Here is an 18,882-nt window from a genome sequence, read left to right as displayed (position 1 = left end):
GCTGGGAGCAGCCAGGGGTGGAGGTGTATAAACGACATACCAACAGTCAGTTACAGTTGGGGGTGTTAATGTAATTACAGGACATAGCCCACTAGATTTAGAACCCTAGTCCTTACTGGTACAGGTGATTCTGAACGTATTCAAAGGCTTTTGCATTGGAGAGTAGCATATGTCTATTCCAGGATATGCTTCAGTAGGCACTGACTTATATTGTAACACGCCATCAGCATGACTTAAATAGTAACAAGTAGCCTATCAGTGGGGTCATTTTGTAACCACAAGTTACAGCAGTTTTAACTGAACATGCCTAGCCTATAATTTAACATTCATTTTACCGCTTCAGTCTGCTGCTCTTAAATGTCGTTACTGGCTACTAGAGGATGCTGCACACACCATAGCTAGCTCGTAACTGATTTATGGACACGGAGGACAACAAATAACGTTACAGAGGTGAGGACATGCCGATAGCTAGCTAGCTACATAGTTAGCCTATTTTTACTAATGACACTTTTAGGATATGACTAATCCCTGGAATATAATCGCTATTTGCTGGTGCCCCACCTTTCCCATTGAACACTACCTTGCTCCACCTACATGCACAGCACAGGTGCGCCATGGGTCTGGATGGTTTGGTGCTTGTTTACATTTGGAAGCCTGTACCTCTGATACCTGCTTCTATTTTTTCAGCCCCTCCTTTGCTTTTAGACATTTTCATGTCCATAGCTTTCGTTGGCAACTAACTTGGTTCTGATTGGCCAGTGTGCCCAGTCACCTGAGCACGCTTTCATGCCCACCCCAGAATGACAGGCATACAGGGCCTATGTAGATTTTTTTTTTTTTGACGGTACACCGGCCCACCAGGAATTGTCCCGGTGTGTCCGATGACCAGTGACACCGATGACACCAGGTATCGATAGATATCTTGATTAATTATCAGTAGATAACACACTTGTTTGTTTATATAGCGCATTTCTCACAAGAAATGCATTGTGCGCCAGTGTGTGCCTCTATCTCTAAATTAATAGATTTTAAAGATGTGAGTACATGTGTGCGTTCATATATAAGAAAGTTATTAACACAAATATTGGTGGCTGGTGTGACAGGAAGATGCAGATGGCAGGAAGAGATGGAAACGGGTGATCCGCTGTTACGACTTTCTGCAAAAAATCCAGTTTTTGTGTTTAGTGGGGAGTGTTAAAAAATTACATTTGGTTTGACTGTATAAACCATGCTATTAATACAGGGTACATGTACAGTAAGTACTTCTTCAGTGACTACCAGTATATGTACTGGTATGTACCCAATACCTATCGTATGTAAGCTAGATAGAGGATGAATATATCTAGCCAACAATGGCCAGACTTCAGGTACTGTAGGTACAACAATATGTAGTATTAGCAGTTCCAAAAACACATATAGCCAAGTCAGTTTCATTACAGCGGCTTTATACTCAAAATACACAGCTAAATAAATATGTGATGTCAAAAATCAAAGCTGTCTGGTAACTATTTACTCACCCAAACCTCAGAGCTGAGATTTAAACTGGACCGCAGTAGGACCAAACACACACTCACATTGTCTCCTGGATTGCAAAAAAAAAAAAGAAAAAAGTAAATGCAGGAGATATGTTTTGGGATAATCTAAGAGTGAATATTACTGGTAAACCGTTTACACTAATCAGGACTTTTATTTTGACAGTCATGAAGTCGAGCTAGAGTGTCTGAGTGTAAGACGAGGAAGTTACATAATTAAATTACGTTGTAAGCAAGACAGAAGCATCACGTGCCACTTGGCTATGCAGACTCTTCCTTACATCCAGCAGTGGTTGGTCTTCGTTGTTCATAGCAGCCATTAAGAAGATTGTTTATGAATTAAGCTATACAGTTGCCTGCCCGGATGTGGGTATTTACCCCCTCGTTGTGGCCCTGTGTTTTCTTTGCGACTCTACATGACTCATCTATGGCATATAAGATGTGCTGTTTTGCCTCCCCACACCACCAAACCAATAAAGAAACAAAGAAGAAATGAAAGATGTCAGTATCCCTAACACAATTATTTTTATATATATATATATATATATATATATATATAAAGATATAGATAGATATATATAGATATATATATAGATATATATACAGATGTGGACTGTGAAGAGAGCAGAAACTTGCTGATGGAGATTTAGACTCACAGTAACCTCTGGAGACTACACCTCATATAGCTACATCTGTCCACATTAACACTCCCAGCCCCATCCCTCTCTCCTTCTTCACCTAGCTGTTTCTGTCTTTCTTTTTCTTTTTTTTCCCCCCGCCCACACACACACACACACGTACATACGTACCAATATTACAGAAATCCATTATCACCTTTTGTTGGTGTCCAGATGGCCAGGACCAACACAGCATGGCTGCTAAACTATCAGCATCATCCCTCCAGGCCCTTGGCTGCTAACTCACTCTAAAGGGCAGTGTGTGTGTGTGTGTGTGTGTGTGTGTGTGTGTGTGTGTGTGTGTGTGTGCGCGCACGCGCGTGCACATGCACATGAGGGATGCACCCAGTGTGTTATAAACCCTTGGTAGCAATGCTGCTGTGGTGATACTAATCTGCATACATTGTGAATAGTAGCTTCTGTAGCCTTTAGCTTCCTTCAACCTTTTACATGGTGCTAACATTAAACATGTGATTCAACTTTATTCCAGTTCCCATTTCATGTCTTTAGTTTTTTCCATATTCTCTTCAGGGAATAATGAGAAGTTTGTCATTGAGAAAGCATGCTCTTCTTTGTCCTTTTCTGCTTCAAATGCATATAATGGTGTATATTTTCACCTGGTAATGGCCTAGTTCAACTCTACCCTATAGTATCTATCTATCTATCTATCTATCTATCTATCTATCTATCTATCTATCTATCTATCTATCTATCTATCTATCTATCTATCTATCTATCTATCTATCTATCTATCTATCTATCTATCTATCTATCTATCTATCTATCTATCTATCTGTCTATCTGTCTATCTGTCTGTCTATCTGTCTGTCTGTCTGTCTGTCTGTCTGTCTAAGTGTATTCAAATCTCAGTAAAAGTGTTGTACTCTATAGGCACAAAAAAAAGGTACAAAAAAGAATACCTCTCCCTCTCTTTTCCCTAACACTCAACACATTTACTGGAGCAGCCATGCGTTCAAACCCATGAGCACCCCCACTCTTTTAGCCCTGTTGCTGATGTTGAGAAAGCTGAAGATGTTGCAGGTGCAGAAGCGGGTTATTTCTGTTCAGGTGTTTAATCAGCAGCCACCCTGTAATATAGGCTTCATGGGAATGGAAATGAGCTGTCAGGTTCAGCTCCAGTGAGTCTGAATCGAGAGTGAGTGGGGACAGTGGAGAGAGGCTGCAGAGCTCAGGGTTTGTTTGCAGTGTGTTTGTGTGTGTGTGTGTGTGTGTGTGTGTGCATCCATGTGTGTTGAAGAAGAGTCGATGAGTGAGAGGGAGAAGAATTGGATATTTCCTCTCCAGCCAAATGTGTCTGAATAATGTTTGCATGGCTTACATAGGAAAGCCTGTTTGCTATGAAGCCTTTATGAAAGTGAAGCGCCGTGTGCACCATTTGCCCCCGCTAACAAATTGTTAACAGGTCAGGAGTGTAACAGAGTTAACACCTGGTTTTCAAGTATTGGGGATGGAATTGTGTAAGCCATATTGTTATGATATGAGTTCATGAAAGTCTGGAAACTAATTTGCACAGCTTAAAAACAACAACAGTTAACATCAGTGTTTAAAAAGATATGATTGTTACATTTCACGTACTCCAAAATGGCTGAGAGGGTTATTGCATTGTGACATCATCCACAATAGCTCGCTGGAAAAAAGAAAAACGATGGAGGTGCATTCCCCGTGCCAATCCCGGACAATATGACCCCCTGTGGTCATATGTCCTCCCACCGACCCCGTATTGGCACGCCCACCGGAAGCGCTATTCCTCTTTCCATCTCCAACTAAATGAGATCGGTCGATGGCTGTTTCTCTCTCGCTGGGACCAAGAGTAAAACTGCAAATACGCAAGTAATCTAGTGATATACTGGTATATTAGATACTAACTTATAGTTAGCTTACCTTTTATCGCCAAGATGTTCGTTAATCCGGTCGATGTGGCCGGATTCTACGCTTGGTGCGGGTGTGTTAAACCGGCGACGCTCCAATGGGACCCCCATCCAGACTGTGTCTCCCATATCCCGCATGTTCACTACACGGGCTACTTGAGGGATGTAGACCGTAATGAGATCGACTGCAATTTCTGTAAAACCATCAGAGGATCGGGGCGCCAAAGGTGGGCTGCCCTGTACCGTCAAAGATGGGGACTTGCAGATCCCTTCGCACCTGCTAACGAGGCGGCTAGCATGGTGCTACCTAGCTATAGCCATGGGGCGGAGGCTAGCAACATCCCTCCAATGCTTCCTAGCTACAGTCACGGGACGGCGGCTAGCATTAGCATCCCTCCGGAGCCAGAGGCTATCCCACCATCCGGGATAGTTAGAGAGGACTGGATCAATGAGATCCTATCTCTCCCTGGTGAATCCGTGGCATGTTATTCGGCGGGTGCGGAACCCGAGGATTCACTGCCTGAGGAAGTAGACGATCAGGGCGTGGAAGACGACCAGCCAAGTTCGTCTCAACCAAACAAAGATGGCGACGCCATGCAACGTGGGTCCGAAACATTCCTCGCCAGTTTCCGCGATCTGTTCGCGCGAGCGGTCAAGTCTGCCGACATCGTTACCGAGCCGGGCAATCCTCAAGATCCGGTGGTAGCCGATTTTCCACGAATGGCAGAGAGGGTCAGGGACTCCACTCTACCACCTTATCCTCACATCGAACGAGCGTTTAAGCGGGCGGAGGCGGATCCGCTACTTAAATCGTCCTCAAAGTTCAGTCAGAAGGGGGTTGACGTCTTAGCAGTCGAGGTTAGGAACCTGAACTACAAAGACTGGAAAATTCCGCCACCAGAGAGGGACGTTTTATCGTTCAACCCTAACACCAAGGTGGGGTCTCGCGATACTCCCAAACACCCTTCGCAGTGGGGCCAACAGGTGGATCGTTACGCGTGTGATGCATGGCACGCCAGTACACGCGCAGCTGGACTCGTCTCAACGGCTGGGATGATAACGGCGTACATGCGCAAGCTCTGCAGCCTATCAAACGTCGAGCAAAGCAAAGCCGCCATCGCTACAGCAGGTATCGACGGGGCCGAGTTCGGTGACGTAGTGGCCAGCGAAGCAGGTTGTGAGTACATCTTGGAAATGGAACGCATAGCTGACTCCCTGGGATCGCTGCTGTATTCCATCGCTCTAGAGTGCGGTTCTAGCGCAGCTGCCTCCACCCTTTCGCGCAGACGTCTCTGGCTAGAGACAGCCGGGGTAAAAGAGGAATTCTGCAAGGAATGGATGGCCCACTCCTGCGCAGGGAACCAGGGCCTGTTTGGAACGACCCCGGACATTATCAGCAAATACAAGGCCGCCCAGGCCGAGCGCGAAACCTTGCACAAGGAGCTTCTCCCGATGATGAAGAACCCGCCTACCCCTAAGCCCGCGGTGGGCAAAGGGCAGGGGGACAAGCCTGCGCGCAAGCAGAAATGGAGAGAGACTTATCCAAAAAGAGGTGGTAAAGTGGGGCGCGGGCATGGACAGGGCTCACGTCCAAACTCCCAGTCTTCCACAGATCCAGCGGCCAAGGCGGCCAAGCCGGACAGCACAGACACTTCCAAGAAGGGAGCTGCCAAGTGACGTGTTTCGGCAGGATGTTACGACCCACACCAACAGACTGATTCCAGAGCCGTCTCCGGCGATATAGACGCTTGTTCAGGGGACACAGCGTGCGCAGGGCTAAACACTGCGCCTTTTATTTTGGTTTCTGATGCACAGTCTACTTGTTCTATTCCAAAGGTTGTGAATGTGAATAAAAGTTTTTATGTTGGTGATGATGGTGATTGCGTTTTAAAAGGTTTGAAACGCAAGTCTGATTGTCTGTCTGAATCTTTAGGTAAAGATGATGATAACAATGTAATAACATCCGTGCTGGAAATATTGGATAATAATGACATGAGCGCAAATGAGCCCCTGGGAGGGGACTATGATGCGACAATGTTTAGTCTCTCTGATGGGTCAAATGGTAATTTGGAAAGGTTCAAAACGCCAATTCCCCCATCTGGGTCTCCTTTACAAGGACGAAGCCCCCCCATGGATGCAGGGCATGGCGGGTGGGGCTTCCCCAGACCCTTTACGCGCAACTTACGCGCGCTACCTGAACAGCAAGGTACAGGAGGCAACGAGACCTCTGTCACGCATGTTACACAGGTGGAAGGAATTGGTCCCGTCGGCTTCTGTTTTGGATCAGATAGCCCACGGACACCAAATCCTTTTCGAGAACGGTATTGTACCCCCGTACTTGGGAATAGTGCATACGGAACCGGGGTTGGTGGCCGAAGCACAAATCCTAGACAACGAACTAACGGAGTTACTCTCGAAAGGGGCAATCACAGTGGTTCCACCCCTAGAAAGAGAAGACGGGTTTTACAGCCGTTACTTTCTGGTTCCGAAGAAGGATGGGGGCATGCGCCCAATCCTAGATTTGAAACCCTTCAACAAGTATGTAGAGAAGGTCAGTTTCAAAATGCTACGCACACCGGTTCTGCTGTCAATAGTGACACAGTCTGATTGGCTAACTTCGGTCGACCTAAAAGATGCTTTCTATCATTGTCCGATTGCGGAAAGACACAGAAAGCATCTTCGGTTCTGTTACCGGGGTCAGTGTTACCAGTACACATGCCTCCCGTTCGGATATCGCCTCTCTCCTCTGACATTCACAAGGTGTGTGAAAGCAGCGCTCGGAGTGTTGATGCGCAAAGGTATGCGCTTGGCATGGTTCCTAGACGACCTGTTGGTGTTGGCCCGGTCGCCGGAACAAGCAATACTCCATACTCAGGAGTTGATGGAATTCATGGAGTACATGGGTTTCACTATCAACATAAAGAAGAGCGCGCCATGGCCTTCGTGCCAGGCAACGTATCTGGGTCTGAGTTTGGATACGGTATCCATGCGCGCAACCCTTACGCAAGAGAGATGGCATTCCACCAGGACCACGTTAGCACATTTCGTCCCGGGGACATATGTCACTTATCGGATGATCAGGAGGCTGCTGGGCCTTCTGGCATCGGCTCACCAAGTTGTTCCTTTAGGTCTGTTGTTCATGAGGAGACTGCAATTGTGGTTCGCAGTTCACTTCTTGAAATACGGCAACGAACACCGGTACAACAACCATCTTATCCTGGTCCCGCGCGTGGTAGCGCAGGACCTAGACCACTGGAACAGAGCCTGCGTGGACATGTCTGGGGTCCCTATGGGCCCCAGGGGACCCGAGGTAACGATTTATACGGATGCGTCCCTCTCGGGTTGGGGGGCCATCCTTGGCTACAAAACAGCGCGAGGAGTGTGGCCGTCTGGGGAGAAGGTCCACATCAACGCGCGCGAGACGGAGACGATTTGGCTGGCTATCCAGCATTTCGCTCAGGATCTCGTAGGCCGTCACATACTGATAATGACAGACAGCATGACGGCCAAGGCCTACATCAACCGCCAAGGCGGTATGAAGTCCAAGCGTTGCAGAGAGTTGGCCATGCAAATTTGGATTTGGGTCAACAGCAACGCGCTATCAATCAGGGCGCTTCATGTTCCTGGGAAGGACAACAAAGCAGCGGACATCCTCTCGAGAGGCGGCCCGCATGCGGACAATTGGATCCTCAACCCAGCCATAGTGGCTATGATCTGGGAGAGGTTCGGGGTAGCTCAAGTGGATCTGTTCGCATCGAAACTCAATTACAAGTGCCCTCGTTGGTACTCGATGCTCCCGTCCGACCTAGCGCCGTTGGGGGTCAACGCGCTTGGACTAGATCCATGGCCCGAGGAGATGCTTTACGCATTCCCCCCGCGCAGGTGCCTCCTAGACCTGGTGGTCAAGTTCGAGCGCACAGGGGGTCGGTTAGTTCTCGTGGCCCCGTACGAACCGAGCACCCCGTGGTTTCCGCGAATAGTGCCCTGGATAGTAGGCGAGCGGTTCGACGTCCCGGAGTGGGGGGACGCGGTCACGCAAGCAGGAGGGCTGCTACGGGAGGGCCCCTGGATAGGAGGCTCCTGATTAGCGGCGTGGATGCTTACAAAGCCAGGCTCTTAGCTATGGGACTTAGTGCGCAAGTGATTCGTGTCATCTTAGCAGCACGTAAAGACTCCACGTATTCCAGGTACCAGGGGTACTGGAATCGATTTGACCAATTTTGCGCTGAACGCGACATGGACCCTTTGTCAGTAGGGATTGGCCCTATACTGACTTTTGTGGAGGTCTGTAGGAGTGATAGACTATGGTCTTTCTCCTCGGTCAAAGTCTGTGTATCGGCTCTCACGTTCTTCCGGGGGGAAGATCGAGGGTAGCACGGTTTTCACGCACCCGCTCATGACGCAGTACCTGTTGGGTGCTAAGAAGCTCTCAGCTAAGGAGCTTACGAGAGCTGAAACTTGGGATGCTTCCCTTGTTCTGCGCGCACTAGAGAAAGATCCCTTTGAACCCATGTCTACGGCAGACATGCGTTATGTCTCGGCTAAGCTGGCTGTGCTCTTGGCACTTACCACCGCAGCGAGGGGTTGTGAGCTCACTGCACTCACCATCAAGGGGATGGTTTTTTCTGGTAATCTGATGGTCATGCTCTTTACAGACCCCAGCTTCGTGCCCAAACCTGTGTCTGTCCTGACGCGTAGGGCCCCGGTGGTGATACACGCGTTTCATCCGTCACCGGTGACTAGGGATGAGAAACGCTTGCACCTCTCGTGTCCTGTACGGGCTTTACACATTTACATGCGGCGCACAGCAGATATTCGTAGGTCTGACAGGCTGCTGTTGACCTACAGAGTGAACAAACCAGGTTATGCCCTTTCCACCCAGAGGCTAGCACACTGGCTGGTGGATGGTATTACGGAGGCGTATACCAAAGCGGGTAAAACAGCTCCTAAGCTGAAGGCGCATTCTACCCGAGGGACTGCTACGTCGATAGCTGTGTTGTCAGGTATCGACTGGGAGGTCATCCGCCAGGCGGCGGTTTGGAGTGATGAGACCACTTTCTTACGGCATTATTACCGGCACGTTAAGGTGCGGTCGGTTGCTGACGCTGTTCTGGAGCAGGCCTCTTAGGATGCTCTCATCAGAACGCGTACCCCTTCCCACCAGGGGTTTAAAGGGTTCATTGGACGGCTAGGGAACGGAGGCACGAATCCTGTCGTTGTTCAATGCAATAACCCTCTCAGCCATTTTGGAGTACGTGAAATGTAACTTTGGGTTCGCGAAGCGAACCCTAGTTATATGAACAACGACAAAATGGCTGAGAATAGAGCCGTTCTCCTCCTACCCGGGCCACAGGTGTGGTGCTCATTTAGTTGGAGATGGTTTGACTTACAAAGAGGAATAGCGCTTCCGGTGGGCGTGCCAATACGGGGTCGGTGGGAGGACATATGACCACAGGGGGTCATATTGTCCGGGATGGGCATGGGGAATGCACCTCCATCGTTTTTCTTTTTTCCAGCGAGCTATTGTGGATGATGTCACAATGCAATAACCCTCTCAGCCATTTTGTCGTTGTTCATATAACTAGGGTTCGCTTCGCGAACCCAAAGTTGTCAGTAAGTATTTCAAAACATTGCTATTTGGTAAATGAAGTTCTCAGGCGCTACCTCTCCTTTAAGTAACTGCTGGGGAAAATGTGCTTGGGCCAGGCCTTCATATCCCTCACTAGAGGAGTTTTTGAATATGCAGCAGTAGAGGATTATGGTTGTACTGGCCAGTTGTCATTTGCCAACAGTAGGGAACTGTGGTGGTACTGGCCAGCTCCCAGACATAAATATTTGAGTGTAAATGCCGGGCATGAAAAAGATGAAACCTTTCCAAAAGTTCAAAAAATTTAATTAAATAGATATTGTCTGTTGAATCATGTTGCAGCCCCTGTCAGTAAAATTCAGTTTTCCTTGTGAGAGCAGCCATTGGTCCGGCTCTGTGTCTGGCTCCAGTTCCCTCTCTGGTACTGTGGGCTTGCCTTGTGAAACTGTTCCCAGTGAAAACTCTGCACAGGGGGTGGACGTCTTGGTTTGGCTAACTGTGTGCAAGACTGAATGAATTTTCAGATAAGCCTCTCTGCGTTAAGTTTGGCATGCACCAAAGCTAGCTCCCTACAGCCAACACACACACACAAACTATACATACATACACACATCAAATGCTCACATACTGTACACATACATGCACACACACTAACTGTACACTCAAAAATATGTACACATCAAACAAACAAACGGCACAGAGAAAAGAGACGAGGATATTTATCTACACTGACTTAGAGACATACAGCAACTGTCTGTCCAATATTCTTAGGACATGGCCCTTTGAACAGAAACATTCCTCTCTTTGTCTAGCTATTAATTCAATTCGAAAATGCTTGATTGTTAAGATTGTTCCAAGTCCACAGAAAGTACAAAATGAAATTGTTGAATACAAGAACAAACTGCAAATAGTATGACTCAAACAAGCCCATTTAAACGAAACCATTCAAGCATATGACAGATAAGTGCATGCTGGATAGAAAATAGTCAAAACCTCTTCATGACAGTTCAGTGAATCACATCTCTCTCTCTCTCTCTCTCTCTCTCTCTCTCTCTCTCTCTCTCTCTCTCTCTCTCTCTCTCTCTCTCTCTCTCTCTCTCTCTCTCTCTGTCTGTCTGTCTGTCTGTCTGTCTGTCTGTCTGTCTGTCTGTCTGTCTGTCTGTCTGTCTGTCTGTCTGTCTGTCTGTCTGTCTGTCTGTCTGTCTGTCTGTCTGTCTGTCTGTCTGTCTGTCTGTCTGTCTGTCTGTCTGTCTCTCTCTCTCTCTCTCCCCCCCCCTCCTTCCAGGTTGTGGTCCATATAACAGATGAGAATGACTGCACCCCCGAATTTCTCCATTCTATCTACAGCAGAGATAACATCCCAGAGAGCACCCCCTCAGGGACCTCACTGCTACAGGGTAACACACACACACACACACACACACACACACACAAATGCATATAAACACATGCACACACTCACACAAACATGTATACACACAAGCATCCCAGTGAGCGCACCCCCCCCCCCCAGGAATCTCACTGCTACAGGGTAACGCATACGCACATTACATACACATACACATTAAGGGCTCTATTTTTGTAGAACTGGATAGTAGAAATGCAGTACTCTGGTGCACTTGAGCATGTGCAATATATATATATATATTTTCTTTTTCTTTTTCCAATTTGGTGACCAGAGATGCAAACTCAACCCTGACACTTTGTGGCATAGTTGGATTAGGAAAGGAGGTTGGCTTAGGATGAATACATTATAAGCAGGTGGAGTTCGGGCGGGCTTCAACTTGGCCAGTCAAATCAACTCCTCTCATACCCTTTAAATGCGCTGTGGTGCAGCGTATTGTCATTTTTATAATGGATGAAGAATGAAACCCGTCAGAATGGCTCCGTATTACTCCTGGGTTAACTTGGAGGTATGACATTCAGCAATTGTATTCTATCCTTTTACCACTACCATTCTGTCCCTATAGATTGTGACAAAACAAAATGTATGCATTTAAAGCGACATGCAAAAAGATGATTATTAAACAGTCTGGCTTACAAAACTTTCAAATTGCCTTCAGTGTTCTTACGTCATGCACAAATGTACAGAGATTGACGACAGCCACAACAGTGTAGTCTATAATGACACGGGAGTGAATTTTCATGTCCTGATCCCATGACATGGTAAAACAATTCTCCCATCCCATTCCGCTCATGGGGCTGACAGTGAAATTGACGGATTATAGCCCACTTTAACCTAATTTCTCTATAGCCTGACCAAGTGTCAGGCCCTTGTAAAAACAGTTTGTGCTAGTGGTACATCCTGTCGGACCAGACCAGACATTTACTTTGCCAAGTTTGGATGAATTTTCCATACGTCGCATGCGCAAACTGTCTTTGATTCACACCAAATTCAGCAGCCACATATCCACATTTTTTTCTGATTAACTTATTCAAATTGTTGCATTCAGCTAGTTGTTACTATTGGCTTAATGATTTATTTCAGTGGGATGAAATGCATAGTCTAGCATGCATTAAAACACATTTGGATAGATGTTCCTATGCGTTCTTGCCTAGACTACTGCACGAAAATAACTTATTGCACCAGTATTTGCACTTAAAACACAACGCAGTCTGAGCCGGCAGAGGCACAATTTTAGGTCAAAATGGACTCCAAAACTGTGCTGCACCTGCAGATCTGCATTAACACTCCTCCAGTTGCGAAAGCCCACCCATTCTTACGGACCATGAAATTACCAAACAGGCACAGGCATGAAAAATTACACTTAGGGAAATTGTCACCAGCACGCAAACACAGTACTTGTGCATGGATATATTCACAGTCACGCATACACATACATATGCTGCAATACACACTTGTACAGACACATGTATACTCCCACTTTCATGTTTAAGGTATGCCTTCCGCCTTCCTATATGAGTGAATGACCAGCAAGTGATTAGGCTGATAGCTGTACTGGCTAAGCAGTGCTGCTTTTGCTTGATTACAGAAAGTGTCAGTGCTAGTTAGCTTGCATATGTGGCTAGAGTCACAGGGGCAGAACCAGGTATGCACACATCCAAAAAATATTATAAAGGTGCAAGACAAAAACGGCAAAACTGGAATGAAGGAGTAAGGTTCTCAAAAGCTAAACGTTCTCAATAAATTAGTTTTTGGGAAAAATTTAGTGTGCAGACCTTACTCCTTCATTAGAGTCACAGGGGCTTCAAACAGGTAAGCCCAACAGTCATATATTATTATTATTATTATTATTACTGTGGTTATTACTATTATCAGACAATACAGACAATACAGAAGATGAGAAATAGACATAAAATGAGGACAGCAAGCAGAGAGAAAGAGAGAGCGAGAGAATGACCATTACTGCCATTAGTTTCATTTCGTTCTCTGAAGCAAATGCACAGATTGACATGTACTTCATTTGTGTGTGTGTGTGTGTGTGTGTGTGTGTGTGTGTGTGTGTGTGTGTGTGCAGGGATATTAAAATTCCACTCTGTTGAATATGTAGCTTTTTTGCATTTCACCATGTCAAACAGACATGCTTGTCAGTTTTAGCCACACACAAAGCCTTTACAGCATATAAATTGTGTGTGTGTGTGTGTGTGTGTGTGTGTGTGTGTGTGTGTGTGTGTGTGTGTGTGTGTGTGTGTGTGTGTGTGTGTGTGTGTGGTTGTACAGTGTCTCATTTAGCTTCTGCATGGCAACAAGTGTGTTTCCTAGAGATGGCAAAAGAGAGAGAGAGAGAGCGAGAGAGAGATCAAAGAAAGCAATGAAGACAAAAATAACTGAGGGCATAAAAGCAGAAAGGGGATGGGGAAGGAAGGGAGATGAGAAGGGCAGAGAGGAGAGAAAGGGAAAAGGATGGAAAGGAGGATGAATAGAAACGATGGAACCTCATAACCTCTTTAGTTCCAGTTAACCCTGATGCATGTTTACATTACACACACACACACACACACACACACACACACACACACACACACACACACACACACACACACACACACTCATGGCCTGAAGCCTGAGTGTTTAGATTTAGGGTTCAACCCACCATTTGGAGGGGTGGAATTGTGGGGAGATAGAAAACATTGACAGATAGAGTGAGATAGACTGAGACAAAGAGAGACAGAATGATAGAGAGATAATGATAAGCGAGGAGGCAGACAAAGGGACAGGGAGGACAAGGCGAGATAAGGGGCAGAAGAGTGATGTGAGAGGGATATTGTTGTTTAATCTTAAGACCCGATGAGAGAAAAACAGATAGATGGAGAGAGGAAGTGAGAATTTAAAATTAAAGTACAGGACTTTTACATATAAACCAAGTGGCAACCTCCGGGGCTGAAACGTGGAAGTGCCTAAAACTGCAGTTCCTCAAATTGCCACTCGAGGCTGGCTCCAAAAGCGGGTCAAATCCCACAGACCCTCGTGTTTATAATGCTCAACTTTCCAGCAGAAATAAACACGTTTATAGCTTGGTACAAGCAAAAAAGGTCTTCGTCTCTATAGCTAATTTCCCCATTCATGATAACTGTATGGGGGGGTGCATTTTTATATAACTCACCCGTATGCTGAGGCTTATAGTTATGCATAATTAAGGGTGCGACCGCTTTGAGTAACAGGTGGGTCATGACCTGGTTGCAGTGCTTATCCATGGCGCTGTGTTCATTTAAATAGCTGTGAACTTGTTTTGTTTTTTTTGGTGTTGTCCGGTTGATAATCTTTCCATGTAAAAATTATTTTCTGTCAGTGAATCTCTTAGTTATACTAATATTATATAATCTCTTAGTTATACTAATAAGCAGCCATTTCGAGTTGGTCTTGTTGTCTTAGCGTGTAGCAACATTGAAATGAGCTGCAGTCAACCAGGAAATGCCAAAGCAGAACTCGTTAAACTTGTATCGTAGTTGATAATCAGAATTGGTTTTATTTGGCAAAGTATGTGTAGGGCCTACGCATGCAGGTCATTTGATTCACCGCACTCCATGTACTTACACAGAGTATATATACAGCTAAAACAAAGACAACAAGGGTAAACATAAACTACTATATGTACAGATGTAGACGTATATAAAAAGAATTGAGGCTAGCCAGCATGGAAAACTGAGAGGCAGAGATCTCTTTTAATCGCAACTCCCGTGCCCCATACACCGCACGACCCCGGGAGTGCTGTTTTATTTTACACACAGTCAGAACCAAACAGAACTGACGGGAAAGGAGGAGGCAAGAGGCAAGGATTTCATTTGAAAGTAACCTCCTGTGTCCCATACACCCCAGGAGTGCTCCTTTATTTTGCTCCTCCCCAGTGGTTGCCAAACAATGGCTTCCCCTAACGAGGTCACTGTTGAACACACCAGGCTTTTAGTTACGGTCCTACAGTCAGTCAGTCAGTAAAATGTTCGCCTACGCAGTCCGAGTCGAACCCCCAAAAAAACAATACAACTATAATCAAAACATGAACGCAACATTACTAAAACAATGATCTGAACATGAACGCTATAACAATCCCATAAACCCTTGCACTCCCCTAGCGCATAGTTGTCAATAGTCCAGCGACCACCCTTCCCAGTCGCTACATAGCCCCCACCTGAGGAGTCAGTTATCCTCGACGACCCCATCAGCCAAGGCATAGTTCCTCAAATATCCAGGGTGCCATCGCTGGTGAACAGGCCGTCTGGGGCTGACAGTAGGGGCAACTGGGGGAGAAGCACACTGATAGGTGCATGGGGTGCCCCTGTCGCCCCTGGCCCCAACAACAGGTGGCATTACCCCACTCTTCAGAGCTGTCGCGGTCGCTGCTCCACCTCCTCTGCCGATCTGGGGAGGGCTGCAGACTACCACATGTCTCCACCGATACATGTGGAGTCACTAGTGTTTTTTTTCACCTGACAGCGAGGAGTTTCGCCAGGGGGATGTAGCGCGTGGAAGGATCACGCTATTCCCCCCAGCCCCGTACAGGCGCCCCGACCAACCAGAGGAGGCACTAGTACAGCGACCACGACACGTACTCGCATCCGGCTTCCCACCCGCAGACATGGCCAATTGTGCCTGCAGGGATGCCTGACCAAGCCAGAGGTAACACAGGGATTCGAACCGGCGATCCCCATGTTGGTATGCAATGGAATAGACCGCTACGCTACCCGAACCAGCAATGACTACTTTGCCTGGGCTGAACTTGCGCTTGACAAAAGCATTCGCATGCCTTTGATTGGCTTGCCTTCAGAGCTTTCTACCAGAAAGCTTCCGGGCTTGGAAGCCACGGCGGAAAAACCTAAGAAGCCTCCAAGAAAAGTTTCGGGTGCCTCAGAGGAAAAGAAACTCGGCCTTCAATGGAAGGATTAAAGTTAAAAAAAAAGAAAAAAGAAAGCAATCGACGGCGAGGACAACCACGGATTACCACTGGTGTTGCTTTTACTTGTTGGAGAGCTGTGAAAGAAGAGAAGTAATTGCTCTCACTACTAGAGGGGGGAGACAACATTTCCACACTGCAGCCAAAGTGTCTATGCTGATTGGATGACGTCCAATGAAAGCCAGTGAGGTGGTGACACACAGGTGTGGTCCCAAAGATAATGCATTAAACAACCCATCATGCTTTGGGGCATGTAGCACTCGATAGATCGGCCTGACAGGTCACCTGTGCCAGGGTGACTGAACAAATACATTACACCAACCAACAAAGGAGGACCGAAAAACGTGCCCTATGACACCAGAGAGTTGGCATTACCCCAACAGTACACATCATCATCATCGGACACGATAGATGGAGCCTTGATGATGGGGTGCTGTGCTTTCTATGGCAGGTCCTGTATACATACGTGGTTTTATCCTCACTCTAAGGAAAGGTGGTTAATCTGAAGAAGAGAGCCCTTCTGTTTCTCTGGCTGGTGTGATGTGTGAAAAACCAATGATGAGTGTGTGTGTGTGTGTGTGTGTGTGTGTGTGTGTGTGTGTGTGTGTGTGTGTGTGTGTGTGTGTGTGTGTGTGTGTGTGTGTGTGTGTGTGTGTGTGTGTGTGTGTGTGTGTGTGTGAACCATCTGCTGTAGCTGTTGTTGACTTGGTGAAGATCAAACAGTCCAGCTTCAGCAAGGCTTTGCTCTTATTAGGCAGGCATCCAGGACGCACACACTGTTATCTACTCATATGTAGAAACATTCATGGGACACATATGCACACAGACAAATTTTCTACTAATATGCTCATACATAAACAGAGAGGCAAGCTCATGAAAATAAACATGCAAAACCACATGTACACACACACACACACATAAATATATACACACTTGCTCAGGAACAGGGTAATATATCAGCTCCAATTCATGCACATGCATGCACATAGAGTTGGGCAGAGCAAGTCCATTCAGGAAATTCTTGCTGACTGCTGATCGCTTGGCCTCAGCCGCCTATTAAACCATGTATTAACCAATCACAGTCGCTCCAGCTTAAGGGCAGGGTTTTTAACTTGTGCCTCTTACGCATGTCTATGCTGCTGATGTAATGCTGGAGTCCTGCTACCACCTCCAGCCCACCTGCCTCCTGTCTAGGTCTGTTCTCTGTACTGTACGAGGGACACAGCACAGCCATTTATCATCAAAGCTTTAAGTCACCATTCATTTCAGTGAAATAAAGTATATACTTCAAATGTGTGCGTTGCCCTGATTGAATAACATTTATACAGTAGGAAGCATTTAACACAGATATTCTTACACACACAATTTCAAACTTTGCTACACACATGCACACTAACCAAGTATATTCATTAGATATGAATTATTGAAATGATGATATGGGCTTTGGGGTGACGTTTTGTTTAGTGTTTTGAATCATTCAATAAAATAACTCATCAATTAATTAGTTATTGACCCAATTAATCCTGTCCCCTTCCCTCCCTCTGCCGTCCTCTTCGCTCCAGTTCTGGCAAGGGACTGTGACACCGGTCTGAATTCGGAGCTCTCCTACTTCATACACAGTCCTGACTTCGACATCACTTCCAGGGGTGTGGTCAGCCCCAGCCGTAGGCTGGACTACGAAAGGCCCAACCACATGTATGAGTTTGTGGTTGTAGCTGTGGATGCAGGAAACCTGCCCCGCACAGGCACCGCCTCCATCCGCATCCGCATGGCCAACAGCAACGACGAGGCCCCAGTCTTCTCCCAGAGCATGTAGGATCTATCAATCTATCTGTCTTTCTGTCAACTATCTATCTATCTATCTATCTATCTATCTATCTATCTATCTATCTATCTATCTATCTATCTATCTATCTATCTATCTATCTATCTATCTATCTATCTATCTATCTATCTATCTATCTATCTATCTATCTATCTATCTATCTATCTATCTATCATTTATGTCCATTTTCTCATATCAGTTTAAAAAATGTTTTATTGACATGAATGTTTTATCACCGTTATATCAGCAAGTGCAGTGATAAATAATGTAATGCATCAACATAAGAAAAAATCATAGGGTGGAAAAAAGCTCTCTATCTGTCGTTCTTTTTTTTCACTTTTCATTTAACTTCATTAAACAACTTAAGCTTTCTTCCCTTTTCACATCTCTCCCGTCTCGACTCTCACCTTCATCATGGTCACACCCACCCAGGGTGGTGACTTGCTAAAGCGTTTTTATAATTAGCATCTGTTTTTCACGATCTTCCACTGTCTGTTTTAACTCGTCTGCTTTCTCTCATTCGCACCTTTTTCATTCCTCATACTTCTCAGCCTCCTACCCTAACTTTACTTTTAGATAATATCTTTATCTTCTCCTCTCTTCATCCTCTTCTCCCTTGCACTTCTCTCATTTCCTCTCCTCTCTGGAATTATATCCTCTATTCCTCCATTCTCTCTTCTCCTCTCCTTGACTTTTCTCCTATTCGCCCCTCTTTCCCCTCTTCTCCATTCCTCCCCTCTCTGGTTCTGCTCTTCCGTCCCCTTTCCCATTTTTCTCATCTCATCTCATCTCATCTCATCTCATCTCATCTCATCTCATCTCATCTCATCTCTTCTTCTCTCCTGTCATCCCTCTGTTCTTTCTTTCTCCTTTCCTATTTCATTGAGTAACGGTCATGTTTTTGCCCCCTGTGGGGCGTCATTAGCATGTGGTTAAATGCCCTGCAGGGGCAAAACCACAGTTATGTCTATTTTTTGTCTCTGCTCTGGGGGCATTTGTTAGGTGGCATTTTGCAAAAATAG

The 18,882-nt window shown here is 46.1% G+C and overlaps 1 protein-coding gene across 1 annotated transcript in view; it reads left to right on the top strand.

Moving 5' to 3' along the window:
* Positions 1 to 18,882, top strand: part of si:dkey-22o22.2 (neural-cadherin) — a 178,092-nt gene that overhangs the window by 67,097 nt on the left and 92,113 nt on the right. The window contains exons 5-6 of the mRNA XM_056286943.1: positions 10,971 to 11,082; positions 17,598 to 17,847. Of these exons, the coding sequence (XP_056142918.1) occupies positions 10,971 to 11,082; positions 17,598 to 17,847 (362 nt within the window). The remainder of the gene's footprint in view (positions 1 to 10,970; positions 11,083 to 17,597; positions 17,848 to 18,882) is intronic.

Source organism: Lampris incognitus, chromosome 9 (genome assembly GCF_029633865.1).
Source record: "Lampris incognitus isolate fLamInc1 chromosome 9, fLamInc1.hap2, whole genome shotgun sequence".
NCBI classification, from domain to species: Eukaryota; Metazoa; Chordata; class Actinopteri; order Lampriformes; family Lampridae; genus Lampris; species Lampris incognitus.
This window is presented reverse-complemented; position numbering and strand designations above follow the sequence as displayed.